Below are 13,751 nucleotides of genomic sequence, written 5' to 3'. Positions count from 1 at the left end.
ACAGATGAGCAGGAAGAAAGGGCGGGAAAACAGACAAAGACAGGAAGTGGAGCGTTAAATATGACACATGCAGATAAAAACTCAGGACCATGACGTGTTGACTGCATGTGATGGCTCTGGATTAATGACATCCGATAGTTTCTTTATAAACTTCACTTTCACGTCGCTAACTTGACTGCCATCACACAGGAAACCTCTTGGGGAAATTAAGGCTGACTGCAGATCCTGATCCAGGGGTTGTCTGTTACCATTTTAATCACAAAGCTATCATTGTCACTGTGATGTTCAGCTCAAAGCACTGCAGTGCCTAATATGCCCTCACAACGCCTAAATCATGGCTCAGACTCTCAGTCTTGTTTAATCAAGTGGTTTAAAGCAGTAGAGGTTTCTAGTACTTTATTATTTGATGACCCTCTTTCTCTTCATGGCCTTCATCCGGGTTATCTAAATTTGTCGGTCTCATAATTAAGTTGTTTTCTAAACAATAAATGTCTAGACAAGATACTGAGACCACTTTCCTATTTTTCAGAATACATTTTATATATGATCTAATCTACTCTCATCTATTTTCCATCATCATCTTAGTCAAGAGCTGTGCGACGTGTTTAATATTGATGGATTTGTATTTAATCTCACACTGGACTGCGTCTCACTGTGTGTGTCCTCCAAAATGAAAATTATGAGATGGACAGCCGTGTCATGGAGGGACTCGAGACAGGAAAAAGAGAGGTTTAGACAGAGGGTTTGACAGCAGAGAGGAAGACAGACATTGAATCAGACACAGAAACATTCAGAGACCAAGACATTTACTGTGTGTGTGTGTGTGTGCCACAGGAGTAGGGGGATGGGAAGGAATAGATATGATGATGATGAGGGAGAGGAGCGGTGCTGGTGCAGTAATGGTGTGCCCCACATCAGACAGACAGAGCCCTGCATTATTTAATGCTCTGCAGATTTCCCTGCCCTGTGCACTGTGAACCCCGACAGCACATCAGAGGAACAGCCACAGATGTAGAGACGACCGAGGTTCAGGCTGTGGGCTAAACGACGAGGAAACAGAAACTGGTATGGGAGTATGCTCGGTTTGATTCCTCCCTGCAGAGGAGGCTGGCTCTTTTGAGGAGATTTATGTCTTTATCTACAGATTCCTGGAGAGAGACAAAGACAGAATTGACTGTGGTAGAGCTTATCAAAAATGGAACAGTAAGATTCATCGTAGCACGTAAAACTTTGTCCATTAACTTTTATTTTGTGTTTCCTGATGAGCTGCTAGCATTTTGGCTGGAAATTTCAACAGCAATGTATCGTTGTAACTTTTTAGTTAGATAGAATACAGTAAAACTGACAGTAAATGGGATGAGAGAAAGATGACATGCAACAAGAGAACAACTGTGCGTCATGATGCCCAGTACTGTGATACTTCCCACCGGGTTTCTGAGGCTGAAGAGAACTGAAGCTAATAAAAGTGTCTGTGTTTTGTTCAATTCATGAAAAGAAATGGTTCAACAGTTTAGGAAATCAGCGAATATTTTGTCTTGCCTAGATTTACATATGAAGACTGATGATGCTGTCATGTCTGTATGATGAATATAAGAATATACACACAGCACAGCAACAAGTTAGCTTAGTTTGGCAGAAACTGTGCAAACTTTACTTTTGGCAAAAAAATATTACAAATATATTTGGATAGGACTAGAGGAGGATTATACTTTGGGTTGAAATAACTTGTGTAAGTTAGATAAGTGATGTAACTCATGCACCTGAAACCACCCACGTATCATTACATATGTTACATCACTCGCGTTATGTACATGACATCAGTTATGTAATTCGTGTATGTTTACTTACTTACATAACAGTACTTATAAACGGAGTACTCTTGACTTTAGGTCACAAACGGGATGCAAACCCTAGTCTCTGGAGGGAAAGTCCTGTAAATGACCCACGCAGCCACCCTGGGCCACGGCCTGGATCGGACTCTCTTGCTCTTTATACTCCACTAGAGGAGCGCTTCAAGAGTTATTGGGACAGGTGTATCTAGAGCTTCACACTTGGGCCACTGATAGGCTACAGTATGTGAGGCATTGGCAGTAAGAAAGGGCTGGACATTTGGGTTCTTTTTTACAACGCTGCTGCTGACATAACTGTCTTCACTTTCCTTCCTTAATTCTAATACTCTGCACGCATAGAATATATCCTTGTCTTCAGCTAGCCCTGCTGCCACCAAGGTTAAAAAAATCTTCAGGTTTTTAGGTCTTTTTTGTAAACAAACAAGCAAATTTGTGTTAGATTTGTGTGCAAGATATTGTGGAGATAATATCAGTTTGACTGGAGTTAGTGGACGGTTTGCTTAAACTGAAATAAGTGGGTGGTTCGGAGGAAGAATAACATTTTCCTTTGAAATTAAAATAAAGGAGCCACGTGTTTATTTGTACAGAAAGGGAGACAGGCAATCTCTTTTCCTCCCCCACTTTCCTTTCCCCTTTGTGTAGCAACAGTAAACAACTGCGAAAAGAACAAACATGAAACAGCCCGTTAAAATGCACGACAGGCCGCGTGCAGACTTTCATTTCTTTTCCATTTAAGCTCACTACAGTTTTCTTGATTTGCTCATTTTTCTTCACCGCGTGCAGCACAGAAACTATAAATCAACATGAAGGTACAGTAGGCGGCTAAATGAGAGCAGCTCGGCTGATAAAGCGGAGTCAGAAGAGTCTTCTCTTTTTCTCATCTGGCTTTCTGTCAGACAGACAGTCAGCAGGGAGTTGTGGTGATAGACTCATCACTGCTGGAACGGCTTGTTTTCTTTTTCACTGCCCCTTTAGCTCATTCAGCGGCACAGATGGACTCAATGCACCAAGAAAACAATCTGAATATCAGCAAGGTGAAAGCCATATTTAATTTTTTCCTTTGCCAGGTTGATATTTCAACCATGTCTACTACTACTACTACTACTACTACTACTATTTTTACAATCACAACTTCTCACGATATAAAACCTTCAGTTCTGTGCAACATAAAATGAAAACCAAGACACCTTTTGAATTACAGCTCCAATTTAATCCCATCTGTGCTGAATATATGTGTCTAATTATCATCTTTGAAATGGCAGAATGTTACAGCCACTCTAAAACCACCTTCATCTTCTGTAATTGCCGTGCCTTCTGACATCACTGCAGGTGTTAAATTGTTTGCCATGTTTTATGTGGATGTCCAATGAGTCTTGAGGGTAAATGTAGTCAGTTGAAGCAAAAAAAAAAAATCCTCAGTATTTGATATACAGACTGAGAAAGCTGAGTTCTCTTGCTGCAAAATCTCATCTTCTTCCAACACCAGTGGTGTAATTGTTTTTGCATGCAGTGCATTATGGTACGTGTCGGCTCTGCCAGCATGACTCCCGCAGCATAAGAAGTCAGCTTTCACAGTCGATATAGCACGCACCGAGGAACTGCTGCTACAGTTGTCGTCTACAATCATTGCTGATTGGACTCCCACATAAAACAAATGGGCAAATTCTCAGTTTAAGAAGTAAGAAGAAGTATTCTGCAGTTAAAACTAGTAGTTATAATATATTATAACTATATATATTTTAACTTCTACCTTAAATTCTTTATCTTTATGTCTGTCTTTAAAGTGGCAAGAGACAACTTTGTTCCCCTTACGTTTCCAAGTGATGTTATTGTTGTTGCAAAGAGAACTGAATAGTTCAGTCACAAATAACATCACAGGAAAAAACGTGAGTTTGTTCGATCGTTCTTTAAAATATTCATGAAGAAAAGAAATTCCACTAAAGTCCAATGAAACAGGTGTGTCTCATTCAAGGAGTATAGGAAGTCATTTCTGCATTGATTTTGAGTCAATGGGTCAAATGACCTGGAGGCTATTTAAAAAACGAATCTGATACATTTGTGAAAACTGCTGATTTTTCTTTGAAATAGTCATGAAGTATTGAATATAAAGAGGTGTGTCTGATTCAACCAGTATATTAAGACATGTCTGCATTGAATATATTAAATATAAGGAACCAATTTAAACACTGATGGTTTGTTCAATCAACTTTTACTACATACTTTCATTCATTCGAGTTAAAAAAAAAACTATAAACAAAATCAAATCTACAGTTTCACAGTCTATATCTTCTGAATATGTCACAACAGGTGAAGGGCAGTATTTTTCTCAGTGTGCTCCCTCCCTCTTTCTATGATGCTAAGCAAAATCATATCATCATCTTTACTGATCCTTTACAAAGGCAAAATGTAGAAAGACAGCGGTGGTAGTGCTGCTGCAAATCAGCAACGCAGCCGTCACGTGCTGCTCAGATATGCAATGTGTCTTTAACCCTAGCGTTCAGGGTTAATGCCTGCCTTCAGGCTCACAAACAGACAAGAGAGAGAAGTAATCTGTTGTGTTTATAGTATGACAGGATATCAAATGAGTGCCTAGGTACCCCCTTTTGACTAAAATGCATTTATCGTTTTATTAAAACCTCGCCCTAAATGTTTAAAACATAAATGTCTCTATTATTAATTTTTTCTGCCCTTTCTTTTTGCAGACATGTTGACAACAGTTTTATTGCTGCAGAAATCTTTTTTTTAATATCAGGTTGATGCAGCTCACTGTCTGTCAGACACCAGTTTATGAATACTAAGTTTTACAACGTGACTTGAAGGATGGGACTGGCCCATTTCCTGGGTTTTTGATTTGAAACTAATCCATAATGGTTGCACGAACCATCGGAAATTCCCCAGAGATGCTAAAAATAAGATCCAGTTTTCAAGCAGCTCAGTAAATGCGCACAGTGTAAAGATGAATCCCCCTTGAAATGAAATATAATGGTTTGTGTGCCAGGTTCTTACACACCTCTGAGTTCCTGTTTGGTGCAGACGGAATGAGAGAGAGAGTGTGATGAATAAAGAAACAAGCACATCACTGGCATTTTGAACAGCCTACTGCATACTTTTAAGTAGGAATAACATATGCACATGCTCACTGGCACGCATGCACACACACATACACACGAACACAAACACACAAACACAAACACACAGTGCCTTCCCAGTGCCTAGGGAAGCTTAGGTTGCCAAGCAACAAGGTGGTGTCCTAGAAAAAGTACGGGTGAATGCGGGAAACGCGGGTTCAACGGCCTCACTATTGATCACAGTTAATGGTTTTACTGTACTCCAGTCAACTGATTGTTTCTTTTCTATTTAAGTCCTCTCGTGTAGTGACCGCGGAGTCGTGTTTCACTTATTGACAACTAATGATGAACCTTTTTTTATCCAGCGGGAGTCACATGAGCTTCACGTAGTATCATGTTGGAGTTTCCTTGTTCTCCTAAGTACGCACACACTGTAGTTGCTTTTACTGTAGCATACACTCAGTTGCCAGTTTATTAAGAAGACCTGGCTAAAACTTATGCAGTCTAACAGAACCGCTGAATTCTTCCTTATAGCTGATTCATACAACCCATTTGCCTGATTAAATGTTCGCACTGTATGTTTCGGCAAACTTTACGTTGTCTTTATAATGTCACTCTTTGTTGCTTTAGGTTAAAATCTTCAGTTTCATGTCACCATCCTGTGCTTACTTTCTGGTTAGGTAAAAGCACAAAAAACAATTGGTCAGGGTCAAGAAAATACTACGTTTTGGCTTAAAAAAAAAACAGTTTAGGTCACCACAAACTACGGTAACCGGCTTGGCAGCCTTTTGGCTTAACTCCAACATCATCCACTCCACCTCCTGATATGAAACTCAGGAAATAAACATGTAATCTGAACGTGACATGGCATCCATCCATCCATCCATTATCCGTAACCACTTATCCTTTACAGGGTCACTGGTGGCTGAAGCCAATCCCAGGTGACATTGGGACGAGTATACTGAAGACTTGTATAAGTAAACAGGACGTAAGGCGGATGTACAGAGGCAAAGAACACACGCATTTTCATTACGACCGGCAATTTAAAAAATTGGCACATTATAGCCTTTTGCAGAAATTCCAACAATTTATTGAGGCAACTGGACTCTTTAAACATAAACCACATTAGAAGCTTTGTGCAGGGAGGATTTATTGCAGAGATGTTGTGTTTAGATTACACCGTTTCAGCAAGGTGTACAACATTGCAACTGTAAATTAACCCAGCTCCAGACTACACCTCATTATTCTGCACCTTAGATCCCTCCACAGGTTTTGGATAAACAGCGTTTTACTGTTAAATCCATCATCAGTGGCTGGCTGTGAACGCGGGGGTCTATTAGGAGGAGGAAGAGAGTGGATTAGCGTCACCTCTGTTAGCCAAAAACTACTCCAGAGTCTGGTTTGAGTGTAACAACTAAAATAAATCCACCCACAATGCTTGATAGAAACACTTCATGAGTCGGCTTGTGATGTGTCAGATAACCATCTGGCTGGAGGTCACCTTCTATCCACTCCGCTCTGCTCTGTGGAAACACAGCAGCGCTCCAGCTACAGTACGCTGACTAACTGAACACATCGGCTGTGCTGTTGTGAACAGAATCAAAACTGCGCAGTGTGGAACTTCATGTGTTTGTCAGTCACATTTAAACTTACACTTGTTTGTTTTTTTGTCCGCAGAAATAGATGAAGATCGTCTCCCGAACCAGTTGTACAAGGTAATCTTCTTTAGACAAAGTCAAATGTTACTGGATTAACATCACAGAGCAGAAATGATGAGATTTCTGCATTTAAATGTATGAAAACAATCTCCTCCATCTCAGTGCTCTCTGCACCGGCTGATATGCCATGTTGATGTTTTACAGGCAGCCTTGTTGAACTCCCCTCGACAACGGCGAAAAGGGCAAAAAGGAACACCCACGATGAAAGGTAGCGCCGGAAATCTTTTCTTGTCATCAACCGCTGTGTGATGTTGGCATTTTATGTGTCGGAGCCCACATGGCGGTCACTATGACAACAGTAAAAGTCATTAACTCCTTTCTTTGTAAGTTTTTCTGCTTTCTGCAGTTTCTGTTATGAGACACGGACAGTATGCACAATAAGTGGTCATCACCGCCCACATCTCCAATTTGCTCGCCTATTTAACCAAACGATATATGTAATTATCCATTATCATTATCAGATAAATTGACATGGACACAAACTCAGTCGCATAAATATTTTATATACAGAGCTTCTGTCAGCACACCCACACATTTATGGTATCCTCTCACACAAGAACCCGCCTATGAGCCTGAATTGAGTATCATATGCCTCACATGACAGAGGTGTTAAGAAAGATGAAATACGAAAATCAGTTGGCAAAAGGCGGTGATGTTTTCTTGATTCAGATCAGTCAACTTTGAAGGAGCAGTGGGGCACCGGTGCTCGTAGCTGGAGGGACAACAAGGATATTGCGGTTGCAACAATTTGTGAGAAGTTATAGCACCAGTTTTCAGCCCAGGGAAGCTTTTTCCAACAGTCCAACATAAGCTCCAAAACAACACTGCTGCAGGATAAAAATAAAAAAGGAAACTTGGCAGAGGCGTTTTCAAAAATCCTGTGCGGCTCAAGACAGCGGATTTAAAAAAAGGCACCTACAAGGAATAAACACAAAATTGCAGCCTTAATCCAAATTGATGTTATTTATCATAAGTCAAATAACAATATATCGGAGTTTAGATTTATAACAAAACCTTGTGTCATGGTTTGGGTTGTTGGTTAGTTGCTCCCTGTTTTATTTTGTACATTACATCCTTGTGTGTCATGTTTTACTGTCCACATCACGTCTGTCTGTTTCCCCCGTCCCCTCTCTGTGCACACCTGTGTTCCATTAGTTATTCCTGGGTGTTTGAGTCGTCGTGTTCTCCCCTCACTGTTTGGTGGTGAATCTGTGTCCTCTGTGCTCCTGCTATTTTTTCTCTGGTGTTTCTGGTTTGTCTGTTTTTGTATTTCTCTTGCGCTTTTTTCTTCTTGTCGCTCGCTTTTTGTTCTCTTACCTTCCCATGCCTCTGTGAATCTTGCATTTGCATCTCTCTTTGATAAAGTCTGAATAACCTTTGCTTCAGCGGGTTCTAAGAATCCCATTTGTAACTCAGGCACCTTTTAATCTCTAAATCTCAAAACAAATTAAATTGATGGCACCTGTCATGTGGTTTCCCCTTGAATAATGCAGCACAAATGAGGGTGTAGTCAGGAATGGTCATGGACCAGAAGAGAAAAATCTAACTTTTTGGAAGCAGGGGTCACAGTGAAGGTGGACGAGGATGAAGCCAGGTAAAAACGTACAATTTGACTGACTAAAAGGTGGGTCGACAACAGCTTTTGAGTGTGTCACTGCTGCACATCGTCCATAAAGCTCAAACAAAGTTCCCCACAGGTTTGGATGCATATGTGTCGCCATCTGCAGCTCCCCTACATAACAAGCAGGAAAGTCACTTATATCAAGCCTCAACCTTGATTAGAGATAAGATCATTTTCACATCAAAGTGAGGTTTCGTATAACTAACTTGACTCAGACTGCTGACTATAAATATTAACTTCAGCTCTACTTGCATATTTGGATGCATCTTGTTCTGTCACTTCTGTCTCGTGTCTGAGGCTGTTTCAGTGTGCACAGGAGTATGCACTGTACAGTAAGGATAGTTTTCAGAGGGCAAAGTTAGGAGTGTTTCCAATATAGACGAGGAGAACAGATGTCAGGTAACTCCAACTTTCCTGATAAAGTATCCGAGCTAATGACAGAAGTTTCTTTTCTTTCTTGAGTGTCCTTTTTCGACCACGGAGCCAATCAGTCTGCACTTGCCCTGGAAAGGACTCATTATCCTCTGTGTTCAAACCAGAATTTCCCCTGATTTCCATTTTTTGTGATGAAAATAGTGGGTCTATGTGAGATTAGGGCACGCGGGCGGGATCCTGAGCCACTTAAAGAAAGAAAAATGCTCATGCAGAGAAGCCTTCCAGCACCTGGTGTTTGTGCAGGCTGTGTTTGTCTCTGCAATGCGACGCAAATCTTTTTCTAACTGTTGGGATTCGATTAAAGGCGAACACAGAATGTAAATGCTTTTTTATGCAGAGAAAACAGAGAATATATTCCAATAAATAAAACCGCAGCGAGGGAACAAAAGCGGGAAGATAAATGAAACTGCTGCGGGATGTTTTCTCTTCATTTAGTTTCGCAGCTGAGCAGCTCTGAGTGTGATGAGTCACTTCTTAGAAGAAGCCCCGGTGATAATCAGTGCGCTGTAGTTTCCCTCTACAAGGAGATTAAGAGTAATAAAACCAGGGATGAAGTAGGTTGATGAAGGCGATTAACCGCATAATCTCCCAACAGTGATGTCCCTTTACCTGCCCCATCACACCACACACAGCTGGGTGTTAATTAAATCATCCTAGTTTATTAAAAATGCATAACCCACACATTTTCTTTTGAAGTGCCGGGTTTCTTGTTGTATCTCCACCTTCGCTGACTCTCTTTCGTGTGTACCTTTCTTCCCATTGGTTCCCTTCATCTCACCCCACTTTCCTCTCCTGCTTGGCCTCCTTCTCCCAACATTTCCCCCGTGACTCTCGGCTTTTTACTTTTCACGATTTGTTCCAATCCACTCGTTTCCCCTCTCATCTCCCCTCTCCTTCCTCTTAACCAACATTTCCTCTAACCCCTTCCTTTTCATCTTCTCTCTCCCCTGCTTCTCTTTCCCCTCCCAGAGCTGCAGTTCCTGGTAGAACACCACCTGTACAGGCAGCAGCAGGGAGGCGGGGACGAGTGCTCCTCAGAGAGCTGCCTGTCGGACCGCCCCAGCCCCGACTCTGTTCCCACCGGGGAGGAGCTCCCACACGATGATGAGGCCACTGCGGAGGCCTTTGAGAAACTGCGCTGCCAAATGGAGGGTATGTCTGAAGACTGTTGAAAGGAGGATTTTTATTGAGATGCTTGCAGCATTGCAGCTGCCTCTTCAGCAACAAAAACCTGGATATTCATTTTTAGGATGCTGCAGGTGGTCAAAGCTTTGTGGACCGATGAACTGGTATACCCACAGAAGGGGATAACACAATGAAAAGGGAATTCTGCTGAGGTCAATAAAGCCCCCCACAAGAGTGTGCGACAATCGTTTAATGAGTCATGAAAAGAGATGTGGCAAAAGGCAGTGTGTGTGTGTGTGTGTGTGTGTGTGTGTGTGTGTTTGGACATCACATCAGTCCAGTCTCCCGCCAAAGCATGTAATAGACCTACCGATCCACTAGAAGATACGGTGTGCTTAGCCGTGAAATGACACGTTTGTACGATGGTGCAGTACCAGCAGGGGGCGATAATGATGGAACAACTGAGTGAACACAATTCAAAGAGCTAGAGTGTCCCCACTGAGAGGAGGCTAGTAATGGATGAGTGGATTATTTATAGGACAACGAGGTTTGAGTTTCCTGCGTGAGGCCAGTGGCGACTGTTGTGAGGAAGTATTTATTGTAAACAAAACTATGATTTTTTTCCTAAACCTAACCAAGTAATCTTGGTGGTTTTATTTAGAGAATGTCACCGAACATAGCATGTTTGTTATTGGTAACTTAAACCACAGAAGAGATCATTTTGTTTTCACGGATAGGCGAGGCCACATGGGACATTGACACATTGGCCGATCTATTCAGTGGTTGGTGTTACAGACACGCAAACTCAATGCAAAGTCTTAATCTGAAAAGCAATTTGTTGGCGCTATAGCTGTAAAATAAGTCAAAGTAAGAAGTACAATACGTCCGTCTGAAACAAAGTGTAGCTGGACTATGAATGTGAAGTACTATTAAGTACAAGCACCTGAAAATTTGACCATGAAATGCACTCATTTGTGCATTTCCGTCAGCGTAAGCTAATAATAGGCGTAAGAAACGTGAACGTGAGTGTATGAAACAGACCAAAACATGTCAAAAAAAGGTGTTAAGAATAATAAAGTGATGAACACAAGGGGGTGTGAAGATGTCAGAGTTGAAGGATAGATGTGAAAGATAAGGTCACTGCTGTGAGCAATTAATGTTGTGGTACCACTGAGAGAGAGAGAGGACAGTGTAGAACGAAGCAGGGATGAAGCTAAACAGCCTAGTGACATTAGGGAAGCATGTACAGAGGAAAGAGGGTGAAAAGTAAAGCACAGGATGAGGTGGGAAGCATGGAAAATGGCTGGAAGGGATGTATGCAAATGCACGATGGGGTTATGAAGATGGAGGAGAATTAAAAGAAGTGAAACAAAAGGATGGGGGGCGAAGGGAAAATGAAGAGGAATACTTCAAGGAATAGATTTATGCCAAGGATAGTTGGGAAAGATGAGATACCAGCTCATGTGTGTGTGTGTGTGTGTGTGTGTGCTCTGACAAATACTGAATATATTTTAGCGTGAAGACTAGAAATCCACCTGCCAGCCCCTGAAAAGCTCACCATTAACACGCGCCCTCATTTGCTTGAACCCTAATGACACCTCTTTATGCTAAGCTAAGCTAACCAGCTGCTGTGCTGTAGCTTCACAGAGGTAACGGCAGAATCGACCTTCTTATTTCACTCTCAGAAAGACGGTGAACAATTCCTGTAATGAAAACACTCACATGGCCCAAAGCACCACCTCGGCAGAAACCGTGTCGCTCCTGTGCCAAACACTTCACATCTGATTACAGAAAACAGAGGTCAGCTTTTCAGCTCAGGCCAGATAATTCACTGTAATGGCAGGTGAGTAGATGCTCGGGCAGAGCACATACTGCACACACATTCAATAATGGCCCAGTGCTAATGCATCGTGTGCGGACAGAGCAGCTCGCTGTGATCTACTGAAAATATTTTATAATCCACTGGGACTCGTGTTGTTTGAGGTATAAAAGCTTGATAAACATACTTGGAGGAGCAGGGTTTTTTTTCATGGATCGCACACATGTTGTGGAGGAGCCGTGAATTAAGTTCTCTGTCCAGATGAAAGAAGTAAAGAGGAAGCAAATCTATACAAATCAATGCCCAGTAATGCCAGTCATCAAGACTGGGGCTTCACAGCCTTTTGAATTCGCTCGGCGGGGCTAAATAACATGCAACCGCAAACGTCAGCGGACATTGACCGATGAGACGGGGTGGTCGAGTTCTGTACTCACTATGAGTTTAGTACCACGACTTTTTACACACCGCTTGTCATTCTATGTCCGTCACTGCTGGAATTCAACTCAATACATTTAATCAAGTGACAACTGACAGCCTTTTCCCCCCCTAGCATTGCCAATTTGTCTCAGTTTCTCTCAGAGTTGCAAATAACAACAACACATGATAAAACATCAATCATTTAGTCCGTAATAAACATGGATCACCAGTTAACCTTCCTTTCCCAGAGTGTCCAGTGGTGGACAAAACTGAATAGTGATAGCGAGGCTTTCAGGGAACCAAGGTTGTTATGTGACAGCTTTTATTTACTTTACAAATTAATATTTTTGCACATAAACACACAAATGTACAGCTGTTACAATTACTTAATTGACAAATTGACATAATATGACCTGTGACTACTTGACTGATCATTTACGCAGGTATTTCAGGTATTTCTTAAAACAATGTGGCGAAGGTGGCTCATGGCTCGGGCCATTATTTGCGTTTTCTTAAGACTTTTTTTAAACACAGTTCTGATGGGAAAAAATGGCAAAAATGTGTTTTTAAAAATACCTGTGTACGTGTGGACTAGGCCTTAGTCATAATGCAAACAGAATTTAATGGTTCCAGCTTCTCACATATGAGGATTTTATGATTTTACTTTTAAATGTAATAATTTCTTGCATACTACTACTACTACTACTACAAGTAATGTGAAAGTGTCACTCTGGGCCTACGGGTAATAGTGACAGCATGTATCACTAACATCTAATCAAAACAGTTAATTAATTGAGCAAATAGTCAGCAGATTGATTGAAATATAATGTGCAGTTAAACCTTGTTTTTACATTTTTACAAATGCATGTTATGATAATCTCATTATATGAAATAACATATAAACACTCACAGTGGCCATTTATATGCATTGAGAACTTTAACTTTAAATAATAAAATTTTTCTACTGTCTTTTTACTACGCTCTCTCCACCACACCTGTCTGGTTCGTTACATATCTCTCTTCACTTCTCTTCTCCACCCTCATGACGTCCTCTACTCGTCTCTCCGCCCCTCTGCAGAGTTCTCCAGGGAAAGTCTATTAGAAGCTGCCGGAGGACTCCAGTGCCCCCTCTCCAAGGAGAAAGAGGACTGTCCCAGCCTTGCCAACGTAGCAGATCCTGCATCATCGCAACAAAACAATGCACAAGCAGGTACACGAGAGTCCCAAAGAGAGTCCTAGGTTACACAGGAATCATTTCGCCTCCAAGGGGGACCCTTCATCATCCATTCTCTGGGCTGGGTTTATTTAGTAATGCGAAATAGTTCAACGGGCTTGGCTCGGGGGCGTGTAATCATGGCTTGTCAACAAACATCTGTGAAGTGGTTTGATCCACACTTCAGAGAACAAAGGTACCCAGGGAGGCAGCAACATATGACATGGAAAATGTGTTTGGATGGCCGATGGGGTTGAGCGGAGAGTTCTGTCTGAAGATTTGATTTTGTTATTAAAAATTCCCTCATGTATTTCCTCCTCTTCCCTCAGCCATCGATCTATATGGACGTATCCATCGAGAAAATGTTATTTTGTGCACCAAATTACTGCTGACAGTTTATTTAAAGCCAGTTAAAGTGTGTGTACCCATAAAACACAGGAAAACTCTGTAAAAAGTTATGAATTACGATCGCTTACATCGAAAGA

The 13,751-nt window shown here is 41.5% G+C and overlaps 1 protein-coding gene across 1 annotated transcript in view; it reads left to right on the top strand.

Annotated features, from left to right (window-relative positions):
- LOC115583911 (protein phosphatase 1 regulatory subunit 1A) overlaps positions 1–13,751 on the top strand; it is a 30,655-nt gene that overhangs the window by 13,830 nt on the left and 3,074 nt on the right. The window contains exons 3-6 of the mRNA XM_030421154.1: positions 6,596–6,633; positions 6,781–6,844; positions 9,662–9,844; positions 13,132–13,263. Of these exons, the coding sequence (XP_030277014.1) occupies positions 6,596–6,633; positions 6,781–6,844; positions 9,662–9,844; positions 13,132–13,263 (417 nt within the window). The remainder of the gene's footprint in view (positions 1–6,595; positions 6,634–6,780; positions 6,845–9,661; positions 9,845–13,131; positions 13,264–13,751) is intronic.

The sequence above is a fragment of the Sparus aurata genome, chromosome 6, assembly GCF_900880675.1.
Source record: "Sparus aurata chromosome 6, fSpaAur1.1, whole genome shotgun sequence".
NCBI lineage: Eukaryota > Metazoa > Chordata > Actinopteri > Spariformes > Sparidae > Sparus > Sparus aurata.
The sequence above is the reverse complement of the archived record's forward strand: the minus strand, read 5'-3'. Positions and strand labels throughout refer to the sequence as shown.